This window comes from Carcharhinus amblyrhynchos, chromosome 9, assembly GCF_965287045.1.
Source record: "Carcharhinus amblyrhynchos chromosome 9, sCarAmb.v2.hapA, whole genome shotgun sequence".
In the NCBI taxonomy this organism is placed as follows: domain Eukaryota; kingdom Metazoa; phylum Chordata; class Chondrichthyes; order Carcharhiniformes; family Carcharhinidae; genus Carcharhinus; species Carcharhinus amblyrhynchos.
Genome location: NC_137332.1, coordinates 108,042,925 through 108,070,233, shown reverse-complemented (window position 1 = coordinate 108,070,233; position 27,309 = coordinate 108,042,925). Strand labels below are relative to the sequence as shown.

General features: G+C 44.0%; 1 protein-coding gene across 1 annotated transcript in view; it reads right to left on the bottom strand.

Moving 5' to 3' along the window:
• Positions 1-2,552: 2,552 nt before the first annotated feature.
• LOC145348168 (uncharacterized) overlaps positions 2,553-27,309 on the bottom strand; it is a 42,583-nt gene continuing 17,826 nt past the window's right edge. Inside the window, exons 3-10 of the mRNA XM_080196362.1 lie at positions 25,330-25,593; positions 24,249-24,350; positions 23,439-23,522; positions 19,598-19,702; positions 16,423-16,521; positions 11,978-12,079; positions 8,681-8,772; positions 2,553-3,653 (exon numbers count right to left, since the gene is read on the bottom strand). Coding sequence (XP_080052488.1) covers positions 3,591-3,653; positions 8,681-8,772; positions 11,978-12,079; positions 16,423-16,521; positions 19,598-19,702; positions 23,439-23,522; positions 24,249-24,350; positions 25,330-25,593 — 911 coding nt within the window. The 3' untranslated portion in view covers positions 2,553-3,590. The remainder of the gene's footprint in view (positions 3,654-8,680; positions 8,773-11,977; positions 12,080-16,422; positions 16,522-19,597; positions 19,703-23,438; positions 23,523-24,248; positions 24,351-25,329; positions 25,594-27,309) is intronic.

The following is a 27,309-nucleotide window of genomic DNA, read 5'->3' as shown; positions in this document are numbered from 1 at the left end:
CTGATACCGGAGTTGAGGGGGTTGAGCTATGAGGAGAGGCTGAATAGACTGGGCTTGTACTCGTTAGAGTTTAGAAGGAGGAGGGGAGTTCTCAGTGAGCCATATAAGATAATGAAAGGGATGGATAGGTGGAGAGGTTCTTCCTGCTCAGAAAGGACAGCAGGACTAGAGGGCACAGCCTCAAGATAAGGGGGGGGGGGGGGGGGAGGGGGCAGTTTAGAACAGAGTTGAGGAGGAACTTCTTCACTCAAAGGGTGGTGAATCTCTGGAATTCTCTGCCCGTTGAAGTGGTGGAGGCTACCTTGCTAAACATATTTAAGACGCGGGTAGATAGGTTTTTGATAGGCAAGGGGATTAAGGGTTATGGGGAGAAAGCGGGAAAGTGGAACTGAGCCACTTCAGATCAGCCATGATCTTGTTGAATGGCGGGGCAGGCTCGAAGGGCTAGATGGCCTACTCCGGCTCCTATTTCTTATGTTATGTTCTGATCTGACGTGTCTAGCTTCCATCCGAGACCTTGTCCGTGGGCTGGTACCAGCTACCAGTATCTGTGGTAACTGTCTCTGCTGTTGTACACAAGCTTGTGATTAAGCCAGCAAATTGTGTCCAGGAATGTGCTAACCCAGCCAGTATCCCTTTTGTATCGTTTTAGTATTCTGCACTTCTGTTAACATGGTGGAACTGACATGCATACCCTTTATGATCGTATAAGAATACATTCATACAAATTCATCACATAATATCTATGCCTACAAATATAGATTTTATTCAGGCACTTAAGGATATAAATTGTAACAAAGTTTAAAGCTGATTTATTAGTGTCACAAGTGGGCTTTCATTAACACTGCAATGAAGTTACTGTGAAAATCCCCTATTCGCCACAGTCTGGCGCCTGTTTGGGTACACTGAGGGAGAATTTAGCATGGCCAATGTACCTAACTAGCACGTCTTTCCAACTGTGGGAGGACACGGGGTACCTGGAGAAAACCCACGCAGCCACAGAGAGAATGTGCAAACTCCCACACAGACAGTGGCGCAAGCTGGGAATCAAACCCGGGTCCCTGACATTGTGAGGCAGCAGTGCTAACCAGTGTACCACCATGCCACCCCATCCAAGCACCTAAGAATATAAATTGTTTGTCAGCACCGAAGAATATTAATTATTATATAGGCACCTAGACCAACGATCTTATTCCCTCTAAACCTATTCTTCAAATATTCCTTCATCACTCTTCATTCAGTTAGTTTTAATTTGTAATGTTTCAGGAAAAAACACAATTGAATTTGTTACAAAGCATTCCTTATAAATATTATTTGTAATAGTTTCTGACTGGATTTGTGACTGCATAATCCTGACTAGTATATAAACTAATGCTTTAGACACTCGGGGCAGCATGGTGGCACAGAGGCAGCATGGTGGCACAATGCTGCTTCACAGCATCAGGGACCCAGGTTCAATTCACAGCTTGGGTTACTGTTTGCACAGAGTCTGCATGTTCTTCCCGTGTCTGTATGGGTTTCCTCCCACAGTCTGAAAGATGTGCAAATTAGGTGCATCGGCCAAGCTAAATTCTCCCTCAGTGTACCCGAACAGACACCGGAGTGTGTTTTCACAGTAACTTCATTGCAGTGTCAATGTAAGTCTACTTGTGACACTAATAAGTAAACTGTTATGCACCTTTATTTGATATAAACTCATTCTAACTTTTAAGGACTACCTATTTGAGATCTATTTTACATTAGTACAGTGTAAACTTTATTGATTTTGTTTTAAAAGCAAAATAATCCATTCCGAGTAACCAGAGGAAAATGGCTTCTAAATACAGTCACTAATAAGGGTTTGAGTTAATGAAGATATTATACCAATTAAACAGGTCTGAAATGTTGGGTATCAATCTTGAGGGTGTGACAGCATGTTCCCCCCATCCTGAACAAGCGGGATTGGAAGATATCAAAATTGTTACCATTGTAGTTGGTGTTGTAGCTGAATAGAAAGATCTCAGAATGGAACCCTGGCTCAAAAGACGGTGGAAGATTAGGGCTACTAGTTTTAACAAGGAAGAACTTGAGAAGTTGGAATATTATACAAGTCCCTTTTAAGATACGCTCTGCTCTGAACCCAAGTTAGTGGGCGGAATTTTCTGAAAGAGAGTGTCGAACAGGAGAGAAAACGGTAGGTTTTCTTGCTGGTTTTTTCAATCAGGTAGTAATACAAATTTATGGCACGTTGCAAAAAACGGACCCTTCATGTGAGTCTCGCCAGTAGGTGGGGCTGGAGCCTCAGCTCACCTGTGAGGTGTGCTGCTGAATGCACCACACAGGAGCCTAATCTCCCAGTAAACTGTGCACAGTCCCTCCCACGGACATCCCACTTCCCCCATTGCCATCTCAGGCATTGTCCCCATGCCTGCCATACTGCCCCAGGACACCACACAGCCCCCCCCACCCCCCACTGCCATCCCTGCAGAGTTCCAAACATTCCCCTCAATCACTGCCCTCACCAGTCAACCCCCCAATTGCCACCCCTCACTATAAATCCCCTCCCTGCCGAGTTTCCAAATTCCCTCCTCTTCCACAAGCTCCTGTCTGTTTGTCTCCCCCCTCTTCTCAAGCTTGGGCCCTCAGGCCCCACCTCCACATACCCCAGCTCTTTGGCACTGCCAGGCTGCCTGCTGGGCAGTGCCAGAGTGCCCAGTGGGCACTACCCATTGGCACCAACCACCTCTGCCCCCAATCAGGGCAAAGAGTTGTCACTGAACCAATGTTGCAGACTGGCACATTCCAGAGGCCAGCATGCTGAGGGGTGCACTGAAGGTTGGGGCAATGGGGAAAGATCACTGTCACTTGACAATGGCATTATGGCACTGCTGCCTCACAGCCCCTGGGACCCAGGTTCAATTCCAGCCTTGGGTGACTGTCTGAGTGGAGTTTGCATGCTCTCCCCATGTCTGTGTGGGTTTCCTCCAGGTGTTCCGGTTTCCTCTCAGTCCAAAGACGTGCAGGTTAGGCTGATTGGCCATGATATTATGACCCTAGTGTCAGGGGATTAGCAGGATAAATATCCGGGAATACAGGAAGAGACTGGATGGGATTGTGGTTGGCGCATTCTTGATGGGCTGAATGACCTTCTGCACTAGCTAGTCCCCTGCTACTAAGGGACAATTTAACATGGCCAATCAACCTAACACGCACACCTTTGGATGTGAGAGTATGTGTTTGAAATCGAATCCAGGGAAGGAAGTGGAATGATCAGAAGCTGAATTAAAAAGTGGTTAAGGGAAAGGTAGAAATTGTGGATGAGATGAGCTTTGAAAGCCCATGGGAGAAAATGGGAAAGCCTCAGCTCAGGAGGATTTTTACAAGAAAACTTTTACATTATAGCACATATATACATATAAAAAATAGGTTTTTAAATTAGGTTTTTGAAAGTTTGTACTTATTGCATGGAAGCAATCATTTTTTGAAATGGATCAGTTCAAACAATAAGGATGTTTCCCAAGGGTTCCTTCAATACTCTTTGGAGGGCAAACTGGAAATGTTTGGGAAACCCAGATTTTGGGAAGGTTTTCAGCAGAAATAATTTTCTCAATTTAAACAATTTCTGCACCAGGAACAGAAGTACCAGATTCACGGCAGCTCTTCTCCATCAGCTCCTATGGAACAAAAGAGAAAAAAGGTGTCAGAAACAGCTGAATAGAAGAGACCCAGGAAATGTATTGCTGCAGTGAGTTTCTACATGGTGAACAGATGCCTTCCTATCCAGACGCTCTCACCTTGTTGCTTCAACAATCTCCACTTTTCTGAGCCTTACCCTTCTGAACAGCAGGATGGCACAGTGGTTAGTGCTGCTACCTCATAACACCGGGATCCAAGTTTGATTCCTGGCTTGGGTCATTGGCTGTGTGGAGTTTGCACATTCTCCTTGTATCTGCATGGGTTTTCTCCAGGTGCTCCGGTTTGCTCCCACAGTCCAAAGGTGTGCGGGTTAAGTGAATTGGCCATGCTAAATTGCCCCTTCGTATCAGAGGACTAGCTGTGGTAAATGCATGGGGTTATGGGGATAGGGCTGCAATCGGATTGTGGTTGGTGCAGACTTGATTGGCCAAATGGCCTCTTTTTTGCACTGTATGATTTTATGATTCTTTTCACTACAAATATTCAATCCCACTAATCCTCCACTGCCCACCAGGATGGTACGAAAGATTTACTTTTCTCCTTTGACTAGAGAACCAACCAGTCCCCATCCACCATCACCCTATCCCACCTGGTTGAGCTCGTTCTCAGATCAATTACTTCTCATTCCAATCCACGCACTTCCTCTAAGGTGTGGATACTTGCATGGATCTGAACCGTGCCTGCCTAGGACATGTGGAACATTCCTTGTTGCAGTCCTACTCAGGCCCCCTTTCCTCACCTCTTTCTCTGGTACATTGATAAATGTACCAATGTCTCTCGCTGCTCTCACCTTGAACTGGAAGAGTTCATTGGCTTTTTTCTCCCCAAGTTATACCTTTGTCTCACCTTCACGTTGCCCATCAGTAACCCATCCCTTTCTTTCCTTGGCTTCTCTGCATCTGTTTCTGGAGATAGGCTATTAGCTAACATTCATCACAAGCCCATGGATTTTCACAGCTACTTTGACGATTTATGCTCACACCCAGGTTCCTGTCAGGAGCCTATTCCATTCTCCGAGTTTCTCTGTCTCTGTCACACCTGATTTGATTTGATTATTGTCACATGTATTAACATACAATGAAAAATATTGTTTGTTGCGCACTATACAGATAATCATACCGTTCTTATAGAAAGAAACGAGAGTGTTGCAGTCGTAGCTAGGGTGTAGAGAAAGGTCAACTAAATGTGAGGTAGGTCCATTCAAAAGTCTGAAACCTGTTAAGATCTAGGTCTTCTGGTCTCTTCCCGTGTCTGCGTGGGTTTCATGTGGGTGCTCTGGTTTCCTTCCGCGCTCCAAAGATGTGCAAGTTAGGTGGATTGGCCTGGTCAATTGTCCCTTAGAGTCAGGGGAATTAGTAAGGTAAATGGATCGAGTTAGGGTGATAGGACCTGGGTGGGAATGTATTTGGTGCAGGCTCAAAGGGCCGAATGGCCTTCTTCTATGATCTGTCTTACTTGTTCTCAACCGAGATTCCTCTCAACATAATTGACAGGGCCCTTCATGTGTTCGATCTATTTTGTGCACTTCTGTCTCATCTTTTCTCCTCGCTCCCAGAAGCATGATATGGTATCCTTACCCTCAGCTTCCACCCCACCAGCCTCCTCCATTTCTGTGATCTCCAGTGTGTGGTACCACCAGTAAACAGATCCTTCTTTGCCCTCCCTATTCAGCGTTCTGAAGGAAATGCTCCCTCCAAGACAACATAGTCCACTTCTCAGTCACCTTTGACACCCATTCCCTTTCCAATGGCACTTTCCATGCGAGCACAGTGAAAGGGTTAATAATCACAGTAGTTTGAAAATCACAAACCGTAAGACCCTAGACTGAGAAAACCACAGGCCTTGATTAAAGCAGACGTAGATGAGGATTAAGAGCCGTAATACTACACACAATTATGCACGTTTACAACGTTGGCATCTGTTCTAACAAGAGACAATGGGACAGGGGAGTTGATGTACAACTGATTAGAAAGAGGACTTTAATTGTGTCGAAAGAAATACATGCTTGGTGATATTACAATTTGATACACAAATTGTAATTGGCCAATTATACCGTTATGTTATGCGTGGTGTAATTGACAGTTGAGTGGATATTGATATAGCTTCTGTGTAAATGTGCATCTTTGATTGGTATATGTTAATTTCTTGTAACTGGACCTAATTATAAATGCCTGTTTAATCCCTGGATTGAAGTTCCTCCTGGTGAACCACTATTTACCTCTTAGTTCATGGGGTGTGGGTATGAGCCTCGAGACCAGGCAATATCCTGGTGAACCTTCTTTGCACTCTCTCCAAAGCTTCCATGTCCTTCTGGTAGTGTGGCGACCAGAAGTGCATGCAATACCCCAACTGCGGCCTAACTAAGGTTTTATGCAGCTGCAACATGATTTGCAATTTGCCATTTGAAGTATAACTAAAGGAATATAATAGCTGTAACACTTGGCAGGATTTGGGTAACTATTACAAGAATAACTGTGGAATGGAAAATAGATATAGATGTGACTCCATAACCACGGCAATGTGGTTGACTCTTTAACTGCTCTCTGAAATGGCTTAACAGAGCCACTCAGTTCAAGGGCAACTAGTGATGGACAAAGAAAGCTGACCAGCCAATAATGCCCATGTCCCATGAATGAAGAAGAACATTGCTCTTGAACTGGGTGGCTAGGCCATTCCTATGGATCTGGGGTCACATGTAGACCAGACAAGGCAAGAATGGCAGATTTCTTTCCCTAAATGTCTTTAGAGAACTAGATTCCAGATCCCTGTTGAAGTTGGGTCCCTGGGGCATTATTCTGGATCACCAGATTGCTAGTTCAGTGACATTGCCACCATGCCATCACTTCCCCTGGATTCTGTAGTAGTAAAGAATAAAAGTTAAGGAATATGAAAGTTCTATTTATTTAGATTCGGGGACAATAAAACGTTAAAGTCATTAAAAAAAGGTGATAATATATGAATCATTTTATCAGCACAGATGAAGTAGCCATTGAAATACTCTCACTTTTGAGTAAACTCTACACAAAAAATTCAAACGAGATTTGGTATGGAAGATGGAAATCTTATATCTTAAATAATCAGGTCATTATTGTAACACCTGAACATTTCCAATCAGTGTTAAAACAAACAAAAATCGATGATATCAGGGCAGAGGTGTTTAAAAGGAAATTAGGGAGTGTTTATAAAATTAAAAATTTACATTGGCAGTTTGCTCCATTTATCTTGTATTAGTATAAAAATTATTCAAAAGGATATGGGGTTATGGATGATGAATATATTAAACTTATCGATTTTCCCCAGACATAAACATAGAATACCTACAGTGCAGAAGGAGGCCTTTCAGCCCATCAAGTCTGTGCCAACCACAATCCCACCCAGGCCTCATCCCCATAACCCCACATATTTACCCTGCTAATTCCCTGACACTAGGGTCAATTCAGCATTGCCAATCAACCTAACACGCACATCTTTGTGACTGTGGGAGGAAACCGGAGCACCCAGAGGAAACCCACGCAGACACGGGGAGAACGTGCAGACTCCATACAGACAATGACCCAAGACAGGAGTTGAACCTGCGTCCCTGGCACTGTGAGGCAGCAGTGCTAACCCCTGTGCCACTGTGCTGCCCCAGCATTTTATCATTCAAATTTTAACACAGTCTAGCATTAACATTAAATATTTTTATTATGGGCTATGCAGCAATACACAGTGTTTAATATTGCAATTTAAATCCTCTGTATAAATGCAGCACTTTCAGTATTTACCCTTTCTCTCAATTTTACACCGAATTTACAACTGCACTTTTTGCAATTAGATAAGGGAAAATTGGTGATAAAATTTTAATTGGCATCAAACACTAGGCTATTAATTTAATCACTTAGAAAAATAGAAACTAGAAGCATGAGCAGGCCATTCTGCTCTTCAACCTGCTCTGCCGCCATTCATCATGATCATGGCTGATCATCAAATTCAATATCCTGTTCCCCCATATCTCTTGATCCCTTTAGTCCCAAGAGCTATGTCTAATTTCTTCTTGAAAATTTCGGCCTCAGTTACTTTCTGTGGTAGTGAATTCTACAGATTCACCACCCTCTGGGTGAAGAAATTTCTCCTCACTTCAGTCCTAAAAGGTACGCGCCTTATTGTCAAACGATGATCCCTAGTTCTGGACCCTCCCACCATTCAGAAACATTCTTTCTGAATCTACTCTGTCTAATCCAGTTAGAATTTTATAAACTTCCATGAGATTCATAAGAACATAAGAAATAGGAGCAGGAGTAGGCCTGCCCCGCCATTCAATAAGATCATGGCTGATCTGTCGTGGCTCAGTTCCACACTCCCGCCCTCTCCCCATAACCCTTAATCCCCTCGCTTATCAAAAACCCATCAACCCACGTCTTAAAAATATTTAGCGAGGCAGCCTCCACCACCTCAACGGGCAGAGAATTCCAGAGATTCACCACTCTTTGAGTGAAGAAGTCTCTCTTCACATGACAGCCTGGTAAGCTTCTGTTGCACTCCTTCTAAAGCTAAGACATCCTTTGCCATACAAGGACACCAAACCTATACATAATACTCCAGGTGTGGCCTCATCAACACCCTATACAATTGCAGCAAGACATCCCTATTCCTAAACTCAAATTCTCTCGCTATGAAGGTCAACATACCATTTAGCTTCTTTACTGTACCCGAGTGCTTACTTTCAGTGACAGATGCACAAAGGCACCAAGGTGAGAGATTATTTTAACTGCCCTATTGAATGTTAAACAGGGCACAGTTTAGGAAAAATAATCCCTGAAGCGTTCTGCCTGCAGCTAACACTATTGATATGCATTTTGCTCAATACTGGAATACATCAATATTTCCTTACAAATTACACCTTAACAGCAAAATGAAAGCATAATTTCATCTCTGGACTATAATAATATGGAAAGTGTCAATTTACCAAAGTTTTAGACACCAGATGCATTTCTAACTTGCCACCTGTATTTAAACCAATACTTACAATACATTCATGGTTATCAGCCTCTTTCACAGTGGGGTTTGGAGTTGGGATTGGAGTTGGGATTTGAGTTCTGCGTGTGTTCCATTTTCTATCTGTTGGTGGTGAACATACAAATATAATGAGTTGTATCAATGACAGAATGAACTGAGCAAGGGTTTTTCAAAGAAAAGATTATTAAAATAACAGCCCATAAATTCTTTCAAACACAAAACAAGTTGTCCTTTAATTTTTGCCATTTAGTATGTCTATGTTTTAAGTTTTTTTTTTACGTTTTATTTATTACTGTCATGAGTAGGCATTAACGCTGCAATGAAGTTACTGTGAAAATCCCCTAGTCGCTACACCCCATTGCTTATTGGGGTGCACTGAGGGAGAATTTGGGGCAGCCAATCTGCCTAACCAGCACATCTTTCAGACTGTGGAAGGAAACTGGTGCACCCGGAGGAAACCCACGCAGACTCAGGGAGAATGTGTAGACTCCGCAAAAACAGTGACCCAAGCCAGGAGTTGAATCCGGGTCCCTGGCGTTGAGGCAACAGTGCCAACCACTGTGCCATGATGGAGATGCTGGTGTTGGACTGGACCAGTCCAACGCCGGCATCTCCACATCATGACTACTATTGACACCGCAAACTGCCGGATCCAAGTGGAGAGGATCTCTAAGAAGATCGCGCATATCAACACAGACATCAAGTATTCACAGAGATGCAAGAAAGCAGACAAGACACCAAAAGGACTACAGGTCATGAACCCACTCAGGTCAACCTATGACACAGACTACGCTGAGAGACTTTGCCGTTACACCTTTCTCACACTCCTCAATCACCTCATACACCAGCTTTACAGCAAACGCCGCACCCTGGAAACTAAAATGGAATACATATTCCCACCGTGCCGCCCAGTTGAACAGGTCATATGACATTTCCTTGTCCATTATATTTATTAGCCTAGTTATTTCAATCGGTCAGTTAAAGTAGCAAATTAATTTCACAGAAACTTAAGAGATGAGCATCATTTCCATGCTTGAGGATATCGTGCTTTGGTCTTAGGGTCAGCGACCAGTGTGGCACAGTGGTTAGCATGCTGTCTCACAATGCCGAGGACCCAGGTTCAATTCCAACCTTGGATGGCAGTGTGTGTGGAGTTTGCATATGCATAGGTTTCCTTCCATCCCCTTGACAATTCCCTTGACAGGTGGGAGGTGAAAATTCCTCCCTAAGTGTCTGTGTGGGAACATGTGGGTAAGAATGACTATATTATAAAGTTCTTGCCTTTCACATTATAAGCCTTTCATATCATATGATATCATATCTTCAGGCTTACAAAGAACAAAGAACAACCCAGCACGGGAAACAGGCCCTTCGGCCCAACGAGCCCACGCCGCCGCATCACCCTACACCTATTCTACCCTGCGTGTCTACAAATGGAACCCCTAACTTAGCCAGATTCAGGGGAGAATAGTGTCAATTTGGTAAAACCAATCAGCCTAAGAGCACATCTTTGGGGTGTGGGAGGAAACCGGAGCGCCCGGAGGAAACCCACGCAACCACAGGGAGAATGCGCAAACTCCCACAGACACAGGCCCAAATCCATGTGTCTGCACAGCTAGCAGTGCCAGTCACCGAGCTGCTGCGGCGCCCGTCTATCGGTCCAGGATCAAGCACACACACCGACACGAAGTACTAGGCCACTCCCGGAACTTCCAAGAGCAGCCCATGCACGACCCACCGTGTGCATGCCCCTCGTTTGACACGAGGTGGACCTCCACCTGCGGAATAAAAGGCTTCTTGGCCGTTTGGCTAGATCAAGCATCAGATCAAGCCAAGGGGTGCAGTGTCTTATCTTGTCAGCTTGGATCTTGTTTTCCTCTCTTCTGGAGATCATGTGTCGGATTCAATTGGAATTGGAATTTGGTTTTTGGAGCCAGCAAGGAATGGATTTCAGAATGCCAGGTCCACTCTGAGCATTGGGTTTGGAACTTTAAGAATGGAGTAAAAAATCTTTTAAAAGACTATCATATCATTAGGTTTAATCTAGTAATAGAGAAGGGCAAGGAGCAAGTGAATATAATATTTCTAAATTGGAACTTCAGTGTGATGAGAAGGGAACTAGACAGGGTAGAATGGAATCAGGGACTGACAGGAAACATTGTAATGGAACAACCTTTAAGGAAGAGGTGTTTGAGATGTACAGGGTAAGTGCATTCTGACAAGGAGGAAAAGGTACAGGTGTGAAAAACAGGACTCCATGGGTGATGAAGGAGATAGAGATGTCAAAACAAGAAAAGTGGGTTTACCACGTTTGTCAGGTGAATTCTTCAAGTGGAAACAAAATCAAGTGCAACAGATTAAGGGGGGGAAGTGAGGAGCGAAATAAGACTGGAAAAGACAGAATGAGAATAGGATAGGAATCGGGGGATTGGCGGGGAGGAAGGCAGGGGAGAGTGGCATGGAGAGAAGTCCAAAGTTCAACAGGGGTCCTGAGGTTCAGTAGGGAGCCAAGGCCAAGTCGCTGGTGGGCAGAGATTTGATTTGATTTGATTTATTGTTGTCACATGTATTGGTAGCCATGATGTGGAGATGCCAGCATTGGACACATATGCGTGATCTCCTTACATGTATTGGTATACAGTGAAAAGTATTGTTCCTTGCATGCTATACAGACAAAACATACCATAAATAGACAGAGAAAGGAGAGGGTGCAGAATGTAGTGTTACAAACATAGCTAGGGTGTAGAGGAACATCAGCTTAATGCGACGTAGGTCCTTTCAAAAATCTGATGGCAGCAGGGAAGAAGCTGTTCTTGAGTCGATTAGTACGTGACCTCAAACTTTGTATCTTTTTCCTGATGGAAGAAGGTGGAAGAGAGTGTGTCCGGGATGCATGAGGTCCTTGATTATGCTGACTGCTTTTCCGAGGCAGCAGGAAATGTAGACAGAGTCAATGGATGGGAAGCTGGTTTGAGTGATGGACTGGGCTACATTCATAACCCTTTGTAGTTTCTTGTGGCCTTGGCAAAGCAGAAGCCACACGAAGCTGTGATACAACCAGACAGAATGCTTTCTATGGTGCATCTGTAAAGGGAGACTAAACTGTGATGTAGGCCCAAGCGTTATGAATGGTGTATAAGGGAATGGGGGTGGTGGGGCTGCACAAGGCGATATGAGTTAGCACATATGGTATAATATACACTGCTGTTGTAGGGGAGAGTGAGCAAAGTAGAAAATCTCACTCAAAGTTCTCTGCACGTATTACAACAGTTTTGATACAATCTGTAACCACATCAACATTACTTACACATGACGTAACTGGCAAAAGGGATCAAAACTGAAATGAATGGCACCACTGCAGCAAAAATTAGATTCGTTTGTCGATTGTCGACTGGTTCACATTCATTGCCTGCAATAGATATCATCATATAAATTTACAAAGTGCAATTCCAATTAGCACGCAACTTAAGACTCATCATAATATAGTTAAAACTGAGATAAGATATGATGTAACATATCTTCTACAGTTTTACACAACACACAGTTCATTCAAAAATATCAACAGCAAGGTTGGTATATAATAAAATATAATTACACACTTAACATGAATAGAATTCATTGTCCAAAGTGCACTGCATCAGAATATGCTCTATTAATCTGGTGCCAAAGTAGAAATAATTCTGCCAGGAATACATTTGCTCAAACCAGAGTCTGGAATTCCCCAATCCCGTTGCAGTGAACGGAAATTTGGCTTGTCGCCAAATTACCCATCTCCCTCGCAGCGGGAACGTGGCATGAATGAGCAATAAGATTGCACCCATTGGTTGTATTCTAACCAAGGCAGGCGGCGCGGTGGCACAGTAGTTAGCACGGCTGCCCCACTGCTCCAGGGACCTGGATTTGACTTGCCACTGTCTGTGCGGAATCTACACGTTCTGTGTCTGCATGGGTTTCCTCCCACACTCTAAAGGTATGCTAGTTAGGGTGCATTGGCCATGCTATATCCCCCCTCAGCGTTCCCGAACAGGCACCAGATTGACTCGACAGGGATTTTCACAGTGTTTTCACTGCAGTGTTGATGTATGCCTATTTGTGACACTAATAAATAAACTTAAACTAGAAAATAACAACTTCCAAGTGCCATTCCTTTTTGAATTGGGTATTTTTTCCCACTCCGTGTTCTTCCCACTTCGCATCAGCGATGGTTAGCAGAATTGTTATGGCGCTGAAGCAGGCCTTTTGGCCCATCATGTCTACTCTGAATGAACATTATGCCCTCTTGATCCTCGGTGTTCATTGATTGAACAAACTGCAGAGAGGCCTGGAGCCAACACATCATTTTGTGTCTTTTTTTATGATAAGACACCAGCTCTAAAATTGAGGGCTTAGAACTGTACACAGCTGCTTTCACACTCCCTGTATTCACCAAAGCTAAACGATCCAATAGTCTGAAATGTAGGGGGTAGGATGACAAGCTGTGGGTCCCCCTCTGACTTTCATTTGGGAAGTGAGTAACATTGGTCTTTCTTTTATCGAACAGAAGAGACTGAGGGAGCGACCTAAAAGAAGCCTTTAAAATGATGATAGGTTTTAATAGGTTAGACACAGAGGGAATGGCCCCACAGGTCAAGCACAGCAAACTGGAAGCCATCAATAGAAGTTAGTCACCAAGAAATTAAACAGGGAATTAAAAGAACAAAGAAAATTACAGCACAGGAACAGGCCCTTCGGCCCTCCAAGCCTGCACTGACCATACTGACTGACTTAACTAAAACTCCCTACCCTTCCGGGGACCATATCCCTCTATTCTCATTCTACTCATGTACTTGTCAAGACGCCCTTTAAAAGTCACTACCATATCCGCTTCCACTACCTCCCCCAGCAATGAGTTCCAGGCACCCATACTGTCTGTGTAAAACATCTGCCTCAAACATCTCCTTTAAATCTTGCCCTCGCACCTTAAACTTGTGCCCCCTAGTAATTTACTTTTCCACCCTGGGAAAAAGCTTCTGACTATCCCCTCTGTCCGTGCCTCTCATTATCTTGTAGATTCTATCAGATCTCCCTTCAACTCCCGTCGCTCCAGCGAGTACAAACCAAGCTTCTCCAACCTCTCCTCATAGCTAATGCCCTCCATACCAGGCAACATCCTGGTAAATCTCTTCTGTACCCTCTCCAAAGCCTCCACATCCTTCTGGTAGTGTGGCGACCAGAATTGAACACTATATTCCAAGTGCGGCCTAACTAAGGTTCTATAAAGCTGCAATAGGACTTGCCAATTTTTAAACTCAATACCCCAGCCAATGAAAGCAAGCATGCCATATGCCTTCTTGACTACCTTCTCACCTGCATTGCCACTTTCAGTACCTGTGTACCTGTACGTACAGATCCCTTTGCCTATCAATACTCATAAGGGTTCCGCCATCTAATGTATTATTTCCTATCTGTATTAGACCTTCCAAAATGCATTACCTCACATTTGTCCGGACTAAACTCCATCTGTCACCTCTCCGCTCAGGTCTCCAACTGATCTATATCCTGCTGTATCCTCTGGTGGTCCTTATTGCTGTCCGCAAATCCACCAACCTTTGTGTCATCTGCAAACTTACTAACCAATCCAGTTAAATTTCCTCCAAATCATTTATATATATTACAAACAGCAAAGTTCCCAGCACTGATCCCTGAGGAGCACCACTTGTCACAGCCCTCCATTCAGAAATGCACCCTTCCACTGCTACCCTCTGTCTTCTTTGACCGAGCCAGTTTTGTATACATCCTGCCAGCTCACCTCTGATCCCAAGCGACTTCACCTTCTGCACCAGTCTGCCGTGAGGGACCTTCCACTGCCCCATCCTCATCAAGCATTTTCATCTCTTCCTCAAAAAACTCAATCAAGTTAGTGAGACACGACCTCTTCTTCACAAAACCATGTTGCCTCCCACTAATACGTCCACTTATTTCCAAGCGGGAATAAAGTCTGTCTCGGAGAATCCTCTCCGATAATTTTCCTACCACTGATGTAAGGCTCAACAGCCTGTAATTACTGGATTATTCTTGCTACCCTTCTTAAACAAAGGAACAACACTGGCTATTCTCCAATCCTCTGGGGCATCCCCTGTAGCCAGTGAGGATACAAAGATTTCTTTCAAGGCCCCAACAATTTCCTCCCTTACCTCTCTCAGTACTCTGGGGTACGTCCCATCAGGTGCTGGGGACTTGTCAAGAACCCTAATACCTCCTTCTTTTTGATCTCAACATGACTCAAACTATCTACACATCCTTTCATAAGAACATAAGAAATAGGAGCAGGAGTAGGCCAACTAGCCCTTCGAGCCTGCCCCACCATTCAATAAGATCATGGCTGATCTGTCTTGGCTCAGTTCCACATTCCCGCCCTCTCCCCCCAGACTTATCATCCACCAAGTACTCATTTAATATCCTGCCCATCTCTCTGGCTCCACGCAATTCCCAAGAAGCCTCTTTAGTCATATTTTGAAGTGAATTCATCAATGTGAACAACATCAAAAACATTTAGGAAAATGTTTAGGTTAACCACATGGAGAGAGAATGGAAGGGTTATGCCATAACAGTTAGATGATAAGGGACAAAGAGAGATTTGAGTGAAGCATTTATAATGAATGAGGCTGTTTGTGCCCAAATGGTTTGTTCCCGTACTGTATTCTCAACATAATTCAAAGTATTCATTTTTGCCACTCAAGTTAAAAAGGCAGTTTAGGAGAAATTAATTTCCACAGGTGGCGGTGGCGGCACGGTGGCACAGTGGTTAGCACTGCTGCCTCACAGCACCAGGTACCTGGGTTCAATTCTAGCCTCGGGTCACTGTCTGTGTGGAGTTTGTCTCCCTGCGTCTACAAATGCACGTGTTTACTCTGGGCGCCATTCTACTGGTTTAGAATCATAGAAACACTACAGTGCAGAAGGCGGCCATTTGGCCCATCAACTCTGCACCAACAACAATCACACCCAGACCTTATCCCCGCAACCCCGCATATTTATCCCGCTAATCCGTCTAACCCACACATCCCAGGACACCAACGGGCAATTTAACATGGCCAATCAACCTAACCTGCACTCCTTTCAGACTGTGGGAGGAAGCCAGGTAGCACCCGGTGGAAATTCAGACGCAGACGCAGGTAGAATGTGCAAACTCCACACAGACAGTGACCCAAGCCGGGAATCGAACACAAATCCCTGGAACTGTGAGGCAGCAGTGCTAACCACTGTGTCAACATTTCCTCCCACAGTGCAAAGATGTTTGGGTTAGGTTGAGTGGCCATGCTAAATTGATCCCAGTGTCAGGGGGATTAGCAAGGTAAATATTGTCAGGTTACAGGAGTAGGGCTTGGGTGGGATTGTTGTCAGTCTAGACTCGAGGGGCCGAATGGCCTCCTTCTGTACTGTAGAGATTCATTGATTCCATAAGGATAGAATGTTTTACCACAGGGAGCTGTTGAACTGGGAACCATTGTATATATTGAAGGAAATTTGGACAAGTATTTGAGGCAGTGTGCTCAGTCAGGGTGTGAGGAGACAGCAGAGTCGAGTGACTAAATTAAAGTAGCACAGACACAATGGGTCAAATGGCTTGCTTCTGCACTAGAATCATCAATTGTTTAAAAGTTTCCAACGTATAATGTAGCAAAAATGACACGATCCTAATCAGACAATTCCTGACCCGATGTAACATTCAGAATTAATTTGCTGGCTACTATTTTATCACTGACCACTCACCAGCTCGAAGCTTTGGTTTCACACACAGGAATGCCGATGTACAGATCACACTGAATTCACCTGCTGCAGCTACTGTGCCCATTAACGTCCGAAAGTGAGCTGGGAAGGAATGACACGCAATTACAGGGTGCACAAAAATTTGCACACACGCACACGAGAAGTACCTGAAGGATATTCCTATTCCTGTGTTTGGGATTATTGGATCATCTGGAACGCAGGAAAATAGGCAGGAAAACTCTACATCCCGAGCATCTGCCTGATACTTGTTCCATTTCAAATCAGATAGCAAATCCGAGTCTTGTTTATGGATGTTTCCACCTCTCTCCCCATTTGGATTGGTTATGTCTGCGTGGGCCAATACTCCCAGGAGCAGAAAGTGACCTCTTTATCCTTCTCTACTGAATTTGTTTCCAAATGTGAGTGTACGGGTGCCAGTGGTGGCTGTGAAATGAATTCACTGTCAGGCCATTCATTTGATCTATTATTAATTTCACAGTCATTGGCATTTGGCCATCATATCTCAACTGGTGATGGCCTCATCACCTGGAGCTATTAACATAGAAAATCTAATTCTCCTTTTGATCCTTCTGGATCCCCAAGTTCCAATGTTGGGATATGCTGGGGAGAAGACATTACTTTATAGAAAAGAGATATCGACTCTGCAGTGAAATTTGACAGAAGCAGCCTAATGCTCCAAACAGCAAACCAAGATCCAGCCTGACCTGTGGCTTCAAGCAGGAATGTCAAGTTCATTTTCTATACTGGGCCTGATCTGACATTCCAGCACGTAAAGGTGGACAGGCCACATTCAATACAAGTTATTTGGAAACACTGATGGAAATTGGTGTGCGTTGTCAATTTCCTGGTAGCATGGTAGCACAGTGGTTAGCACTGTTGCCTCAGTGCCAGGGATCTGGGTTTGATTCCAGCCTTTGGGTGACCGTCTGTGTGAAGTTTGCACTTTCTCCCCATATCTGTGTGAGTTTCCTCTGGATGCTCCAGTTTCCTTCCACAGTCCAAAGATGTGTGGTTTAGGTGGATTAGCCATGCTAAATTGCCCCGTAGTATCCCAAGATGTGTAGGTTAAGAGAATTAGTGGGGTAAATGCATGGGTTTAGGGCGCAATGGGTGGGGTTGGTGGCTTGGGTAAGAGGCACTGAGAGATGATGCAGATGTGATGGGCTGAATGGCCTTCTTCTGCACTTTAGGGATTCAATTCTTTGGTACCTGACCCTACACCCAATCCAATTGTGGCGTCACAGTCACTTCTATCTTTCTCATCTTATATGCTTCGCTGGAAAACTGTAGTAGCTGTACAATGAATGGTCAAATGGACAGAAAAGTGGCAGATGGAATATAACCCTGAAAAGCGTGAGGTGATACACTTTGGAAGGAATAATTTGACAAAGCATTTAATGATGGTAGGATACTCAAAAGTTCTGTAGAACTTGGTGTGTTTGTCCACAGATCTCTGAAAGCAGAAGGGCATCTTAGTAGGGTAGTGAAAAAGGCATATGGGACACTTGTTTTTATCAACCGAGGCATAGATTAGCAAAGCAGGGAAGTCATGTTGGAGTTGTATAAAACTTTGGTGAGGCCACAGCTAGAGTACTGTGTGCAGTTCTGGCCGCCACATTATTGCACTGGAGGGGGTGCAGAGAAAATTCACTCGCATGCTGCCTGGGATGGAACATTTAAGTTATGAAGAGACTTTGGATAAACTTGGGTTATTTTCATTGAAGCAGAGAAGACTGAGGGGGCAACCTGATCGAGGTGTACAAGATTATGAGAGACATAGACATAGCAGATAAGGAGCAACTATTCTCCTTAGTTGAAGGTCAGTCACAAGGGGACATAGGTTCAAGGTGAGGAGCAGGACATTTAGGGGGGGAGGGGAGGAAAATCTTTTTTGCCCAGAGGTTGGTAATGGTCTGGAATGTGCTGCCTGAGAAGTAACTGGATGAGCACTTGGCACATCATAACATTCAAGGCTATGGGTCAAGTGCTGACAGATGGGATTAGATGGGAGTTCGGGTGTTTGTAATGTGTCAGTGCTGACTCGATAGGCCAAAATGGCCTCTTCTGCACGGTATGATTCTATGATTCCTGGGTCCACAGTACTAGAGCTGGAGACTGTAAATATACACTCAACCCTGCTGAATTTCCCCTTATGATTTATCAGAAACGTTGCGTGCCTAAATTTGAACCATCATATCGAACATCACTCTTTCAATCATAGAACCCCTACAGTGCAGAAGGAGGCCAGTCAGCCCATCAAGCCTATACCGACAACAATCCCACTTTGTCCTATCCTCGTAACTCTGCATATTTACCCTGCTAATCCCTCTGATACTAAGAGAGAATTTAGCATGATCAATCAACCTAATCTGCACATCTTTGGACATGAAGGGACAACTTAACATGGCCAATCAACCTAACCTGCACACATTGGATTGTGGGAGGAAACCCACACAGACACAGGCAGAATGTGCAAACTCCACATACAGTCACCCAAGGCCAGAATTGAACCCTGGTCCCTGGCACCACTGTGCAATCGTGCAGTCCCACCATGCGTGGAAGTTAGGTTACAACAACTGTGAAAATTAAAGTTCCTTAATTGTCAAAAAAACTCTGTCAAGTAATGGAAAATGATTATTAGCCAAACACAGCCTTTAGTTAGGCCTTCGATAAGGCCAACACTGATGTAAGCAGGGAAAGTGAGTCAATCTAAAACCTTGTTCCATAAACACTGCATTACAGGTCATAACATCAGGATAAATAAAAAAGCAAGTTACCATGGCGATTTCCAAATAGCAAGAAATGGGGACATATTATGCTAATAAAGGGTTGGTTTTCTATCAGGCAAAAGGCCTATGCTATGATTGGGGGATATGTATTTCAATGAACGATGTGAAAAATCTCTTGTTACTGATTTGTAACTGCTGAGCTATTTCTCTATAACCTGAGAACTGCTCCGGTGTTGGAAGAGAGTTCTCCTTGCGTAATTAAAGACATTGCATTGGATGCATGATGTTCAGCGTTGTTTGTGTTAAGAGTCAACTGAGTGCTGATACCCAAGAGAACTAACACAGAGAATCCGAATCTCACCAACCCTCCCCTCACCATTGACATGAGCTTTTTGTATATTGGATATAAAAACCATCTTGAAACTTACAATTGGCCTTCCGAGTCATGATTGATCCGTCACAAATCAAAAATACAGATGGTATTGCCAAGAGACAGAAGAACACCAATACGAACACCACTTTTTTGTCAGGTCCTATTAAAAGAGCAAAAAGCAAATAAAGTTACATAATTTCGTAGATGAGAGAACATATGCCATTTGCAAGTTCGTTCACCACCGCGCCTCTCAAGATGTGACAAGAATGTGAGGCATGAAAAGAATGGGAGGTAGTGACTTTCATGTATTGCTTAAGGTTGGCAGGAGATGCAATATTTGGATTTTCATAGGGCCCTTAACAACACTCAATTTGAAATCAGGGAACAAGTTGCTGAATGGAAAGGAAGTTTGGAAAATAAATGGATATAGGAGAAACGATACATTTTTAATGTACACAAAAATCATTAAAACTCGTGATGCAGGTTAATAAAATTGAACTGAGATCCATTTACAGAGGGTTGAAATTGAACAACGAAGATGTTAAGGTAAACTTATCAAACATTATCAAATACTGTTCACTTCTCCAGTTATAAAAATGATAAAGGTGCATGTGAAGTTGCAAAGGTATTTCACAAGAATCATAATCAGAGTTTAAGATTATAACGATGAGGAAAGCTGAGTGTCATAAAAATGTGCTCTATGCCAAATAGTAATTTTTAACACATTGGCCAGAATTTTATTGGCACGCCCACCCCGATTCCGGGGGCGGGCAAGGCTCAGAGAACAGAATTCTCCCTTGATCTCGGGTGGGATCGTACAAATTCCACTCTCTGTATTCAACGATTAAGGACAGGGGGCACAATCTTAAGAAATAAATTCTAAGTGCCGAAAGAGCAAGAAAACGGGTGCATTTCAGACCTGGTTTTTAGGCAAGATTAAAAACGCAATCTTATATCACCCAATTTCAACTAAACACCAATGTGGGGACACTAACACGACAAAGCCAATTAGGGTAAAGAACCAATATTTTTCATTCATTCATTCAGGAGATGGAGGCTTCATTGGGCAATAAATGCTTGCCTTACCATTCCAATTACCCTTGAGAAAGTGATAGTGAACCACGGCTTCACCATTCTGTGGAGATGCCAGGTTTAAACCTGGTGTTGTCAGACTTCTTACTGTGTTCACCATTATTAACAGGTAAAATAATTAGCTTGCTAAGCCATTTCTCACAGCAGTTAAGAGTCAATCACCTTTCTGTTAGTCTGTGAGATATATGTGGGCCAGACTGGGTAAGGCTGGAAGGTTTCCTTTCCAAATAAATCGGATGGGATTTTACAACACTATCTATCAGCTCGTGGTCATCATTTCAAACTCTGACTTTTTAATCCTCATTTGTTGAGTTTCTAAATTTAAATATGCCAGCTGAAGTTTGAACTTATATCTCCAGAAAATTATCCCAGCCCACAGGATTACTGATCCAGTCACAACCAGCATTGGGGCATCACAGTTCCAGGGACCCAGGTTCAATTCCTGGCTTGGGTGCGTGTCTATGTGGAGTTTGTACTTTCTCCCCATGTCTGCATGGGTTTCCTCCAGATGCTTCGGTTTCCTCCTACACTCCAAAGATGTGCAGGTTAGGAGGATTGGACATGCTAAGTTGCCTTTAGTATCAGGGGGATTAAGGTTAAGTTTTTTAAAAAGTTTATCTATTAGTGTCACAAGTAGGCTTACGCTAATACTGCAATTAAGTTACTGTGAAAATCCCTTCATCACCACGCTCCTGCACTTGTTTCAGTACACTGAGGGAGAATTTAGCATGGCCAATGCACCTAACTAGCACGTCATTCAGAATGTGGGAGGAAACCCTTGCAGACATGGGGAGAACATGCAGACTCTGCACATACAACAGCCCAAGATGGGAGTTGAACCCAGGTCCTGGTGGTGTTAGGCAGCAGTGATAACCACTATGCCACTGTGCCTCCCTATTGTGCCATCATGCCGTCCATGATAAATATGTGAGGTTAAGGGGACCGGGCTGGTTATCGGTGAAGGCTTGATGGGCTGAATGGCCTCCTTCTGCATGGTAGGGATTCCATAATTCAATGATTCTATGATCAATGCTCCCATCCCCTTTCTCTTGGGCCTTCGTAAATACAAAACATCTTCAAACATTGACGTTTGTGTTAATTCTCTGTGGGAATCGGGTTACTCGGCTGATACCGGAAATGAGGGGGTTGGACTACAAAGAGAGGCTAAATAGCCTGGGTCTGTACTCATTGGAGTTTAGAAGGATGAGGGGGGGGATCTTATAGAGACGTACAAGATAATGAAAGGGATGGACAGAGTAGAGGTAGAGAGATTCTTCCCGCTTAGAAAGGATAGTAGGACTAGAGGGCACAGCCTCAAGATAAGGGGGGGGGGACAGTTTAGATCGGAGTTGAGGAGGAACTTCTTCACTCAAAGGGTGGTGAATCCCTGGAATTCTCTGCCCGTTGAAGTGGTGGAGCCTACCTTGCTAAATATATTTAAGTCATGGGTAGATAGGTTTTTGGCAGACAAGGGAATTAAGGGTTATGGGGAGAAAGCGGGAAAGTGGAACTGATCCACTTCAGATCAGCCATGATCTTATTGAATGGCGGGGCAGGCTTGAAGGGCTAGATGGCCTACTCCTGCTCCTATTTCTTATGTTCTTACTCCGCCACAGAAATGGAATTAGGGGAACACTTGCAAGAATTCCTGAGCTTGGGGCCAGTAGTGAGGACCAGAGCAGATCGCAGTGAGATGGAGTCAGATCAACATAGCTGATGAACAATTGAATTCTATACATTAATATGGTGTGAAGTTGTAACCCTGGAGGTCATGAAGCCACAGATACATGGGGCTACACGTGGACTCTCCACATTTAAAAAGTGTTTAATTCCTCAAGACTCAATTTGAGTATGAGTGTGGAAGGATTAGAATTGCGGAAAATATTTAATATGGGTCTAGCAGAAACATGCATGGCCAGACTGGCAGAGCTTGTAGGAGTAGGTAGGATCATTCTTTCCGAATCCTCCCTGTCTAATCCTGTTAGAATCTTCATAAATTTCTATGAAAGGGGATCTCATAGAAACCAATAAAGCTCTAACAGGGCTAGACAGGATAGATTCAGAAAGAATGTTCCCGATGGTGGGGGAATCCAGAAGTAGGGATCATAGTTTGAGGATAACAGGTAAAGCTTTTAGAACTGAGGTGAGAAATTTCTTCACCCAGAGGGTGGTGAATGAGTGGAATTCACTATCACACAATGTAGTTGAGGCCAAAACATTGTACGATTGCAAGAAGAAATCAGATATAGCTCTTGGGCCTAAAGGGACCAAGGGATACGGGGGGGGGGGGGGGGGGGGGGCATGCAGGAGCAGGATATTGAAGTTGATGATCAGCCATGATCAAAATTAATGGTGGAGTGGGATTGAAGGGCTGAGTGGCCAACTCCAGCTGCTAGTTTCTCTGTCCTTCGCTGATGAACATCAGAGGTAGTTTGACAAAGCTTGGAGAATGGGCCAACGAGTGTTTATGTGGGAAGACTGTCAAAAATAGACAGATTTCTGCAGGAATTGCTGGGGTCACAAGATTGAGAAATTATTCAGTTGATTCCAATTTCTTTAGAAATGTAAGGAATTCTGAAGGAATTTCCAAACTTAATGGGTCTTTCAAAAAAAAAACAATTTTTGATTCCAGTCCGCAAATCAATTGATTGAGGTTAAATTCATGGTTTGGCAAAGTAAGATTGGAGCTCACCCAAGTTCTCAGTCTGTAACATATTAAACTGGTATTTACTGTGTTGGAACATAGTGTGTTGTAGAAGTATAATTACCAACTGGGAATGAGGAAACAGGAGCACATACAATACCTTCTAGCCATATCCAGTATACAAGGATGGCAATGAAAAGCAAACACGGCACAATTTGTAGTAGATTTTTTACTAACTTGCAACCTAGAACAATAAGAAAATTTGTATTAACATCATTTGCATTAAGAATGTTTACATATTCAAATAGCACAGTGGTTAGCACTGCTGCCTCAGTTCCAGGGACCTGACTCCAATTCCAGCCTTGGGTGAGTGCCTGTGTGAAATCTGACACGTTCTCCCCGTGTCTGCGTGGGTTTCCTCTGGGTGCTCTGGTTTCCTCCCACATCATAAAAGATGTGCAGGTTAGGTTAATTGGTCATGCTAAAATTGCCACATTGTGTCAGGGGGATTAGCAGGGTAAATGCATGGGGTTATGGTGGGCACCATGGTCAGGGTGGAATTGTGGTTGGTGCAGACTCGACATGCCAAATGGCCTCCTCCTGCACTGTAGGGACTCTTAAAAAAAAGTTGGGTTACGGGAATAGTGCCTTGGTGGGGTTATTATCAGTGCAGGCTCAATAGGCTGAATGCCCCCCTTCTGCACTGGAAGAATTCCGAGATTCTATGAAATGAATTACTCAGAGTTAATGTGTGGGGTTACGGGGATAGGGCTTGGGTGGGCTTGTTGTCACTGCAGACTTGATGGGCTGAATGACCTCCTTTTGCACTGAAGGGATCCTATGATATAAAAGAGCACATTTGACATGACACAGGCATCATATTTACATTTTTCCCCAGAGTCTCCATCATTAAATCATAAAATTTTTAAAGTTTTAACATCAAACTCTGCAAACAGAAAATCTGTCTTACTTGAGTTGGCCCTCGAGAAGAAGAAAATGATTTTCAAGAATAAGGCAACAGCAGCAGTCGTCAGTGCAGTGATGGGTAATGGCGTTGCATAAAAACGCAAACCTGAAATAAAGAACATTGTTTAAACTTATGCTATTTTGAAAAGGGGTTTACAAGCTGGGGTTTCCTCTTCTTTATCAATTTAGTTATCAAGGGTCTTGAGTTTTGGAGATACAACATCTCCCCATAGATGTCCAATGTGACTTTCAGGGTCCATCGCCAACTCTTCAAGGTGAGGTTCCATCCACTTAAACATAGCCTAAAGTACTCTCAACTCTGTCCCGACAATGTACCATAGAATCCTACAGTGCAGACAGAGGCCATTCAGTCCACCGATCCTACACCAACAACAATCCCACAGTCTCTATCCCTGTAACCCCGTGTATTTACTCTGCTAATCCCCCCCCCCCCGATAGTAAGGAGCAATCTAGCATGGCTGACCCACCTAACTCGCACATCTTTGGAGTGTGGGAGGAGGAGGAGAAAACCCATGCAGACATGGGGAGAACGTGCAAACTCCGCACAGACAGTCACCCAAGGCCGGAATTGAACTCGGTCCCTGGAGGGTGAGGCAGCAGTGCTAACCACTGTGCCACCGTGCTGCCCTTCAACTCCAAGTTGAGATGAATGTATTATATCGCACCAATGTTCAGTTCCTCGACTGTGTGATCTGTCTGCACTGGAATGTGAAATTAAAATATGGGGTGGGATTTTCTGGCCATGTTCACCCCAAAACTGGAAAATCCCACCCGAGGCCAACGGGCCTTTGCATGGATCCCCCCACCCCGCTACAGTTCCCATGGCGGGCAGTACAGGAGAGTTCCACCCATGGTTTTCCACTTTGCCATTCCCGGTAAATGGTCAAGAATATATAATCGGGTAAATGAACTTGTGATCTTCCATCTTTATCCCCCTCTAGCTATCATGAAAATGTACAAAGTTCTTCCAATATTAACATCTTTAGTGGGGCAGAGTGTAAGGAACATTAGGTGCTGTATCCTTTTTGACTAATAAATGGAATAGACTGACAGACAAGACTCACCGTAAATTGCAAGAAGATAGGAAGCATTCTTCTGGCTAACAGGGTTCTCCACGGTGCAAGTGTAGATTCCGCGATCTAATACTGTAGCATCTGAAATAATCAACACACTGTTGTTTTGCACCAACCGATAGTGTTCAGTATTTGTGATCATTTTCTCATTCTTCTGCCATTGAATGGAACTTGCTTTCCCCGCAGATACCTGACAGGTCAGTTTGATGGTGGTATCCACATAGGTAACATTGATGAAAGGCTCTGACAGTAGCTCTGTGGGAGAGAGAAAATGGTCAGATTAACAGGTCTGAACATGAGAACATCATTGCTGCTCACTGAATTTTCCAAACGTTCTGACCAGGGGGGTCTTCCAGTCCCACCGAATGGCGAACCCCTACCGCAGATTTCCCGGCAGTGGAAGGGATGCGTAGAACTGGAAACCCTGGTGGGACTGGAAGGTCCCACTGTCAGTTAATGGTGGGCTGCCCCTGCGAAACATGGCAGGAAGTGTGTAAAATCCTGCCCGTTCTGTTAATATAATTAACTAACAAGAACTCTGTCCTTCACAGGTACGTCATCATCACATCAATGATAACATTAATGCTGAGATGAACTTAAAAAGCCTTCATCTGATCACAAAGGCTGTCCAACTCCAAGGTTATCTGACCCTGCTCCTACATCGGCCTGACTGTTTTTATTCATTGGTGGGACATGAGCGACACTGGCTGGTCAGCATTTATTACCCATCCCTAGTTGCCCGAGGACAGTTCCGATTCAGCCATAGGCTCTGGAATCACATGTAGGTCAGACCAGGTAAGGACAGCAGATTTCCTTCCCTGAAGGGCATTAGTGAACCAGATGGATTTTTCTGGCAATCGAAAATGGCTTCATGGTCATCAGTAAATTCTTAATTCCAGGTTTTTTTTATTGAATTCAAATTTCACTATCTGCCACAGAGGGATTTGAATCCTGGTCCCTGGTGTGTGGGTTATGGGGATTGGGCCGGGAGTTGGAACGGGATAAGATGCTCGATTGGACTCGATGGGCCAAATGGCTCTGCAGGGATTCAATGATTTTATGATTTCTTGACTCTCTCCATTTCTGTAAATTCCCTCAGTCCTTCAAATCTTTTGACACCCAGTACCCACCCACCGCCCCCCAAACAACCAACATCTCCTCTCCAACATCTTACACTCCACCGTTAGTGCCTTCAGCCAGTTAAGCAAAAAATTCTCTCCATTAACTCTTCTGCTGCTCCACATCTCTGCCACAGAAACATAAATACACTGTACAGAATAAAGCCATTCAACTATCGTCTCCATGCTGGCCAGAGGACTATCTAGTATCGCCTTCCAACTCTTGGTCTCATGGCACACGAGTGCATATCTAATTATTTTAAAACTGAGATGACGCTTTCCGCCTCCATTATCCTTTAGTTCTTTCATGGGATCATTGGCTAGGCCAGCATTTATTGCTATCACTACTTTCCCTTGAGAAAGTGTTGATGAGCTTCATTTTTGATTCGCTGCAGTCCTGCTGGTGTAGGTATACCCACAGTGCTGTTAGGGAAGTCCAGCATTCTGGTCCGAATAAAATTGTGACATTGGCAAAAGATATCTCAGAAAGAACAAGTTTGCATTTTGCTAAGACAAGCCAGGGCGGGAGTTACACAGTTAACGGTAGGGGCCTGGGAAGTGTTGTCGAACAGAGACGTGGGGGATGCAGGTACATGGTTCCTTAAAAGTCATGTCACATGTAGACAGGGTGATGAAGAAGGCATTTGGCACACTTGCATTCTTCAGTCAGAGAACTGAGTACAGGAGCTGGGACATTATGTTACAACTACACAAGACTTTGGTAAGGCCACACCTGGAGTGTACAATTCTGGTTGCCCTGCTATAGGGAGAATGATGTTAAACTGGAAAGGGTGCAAAAAAGATTGACAAAGATGTTACCAGACTGGAAGGTTTGAACTTTCAGTAGAGGCTA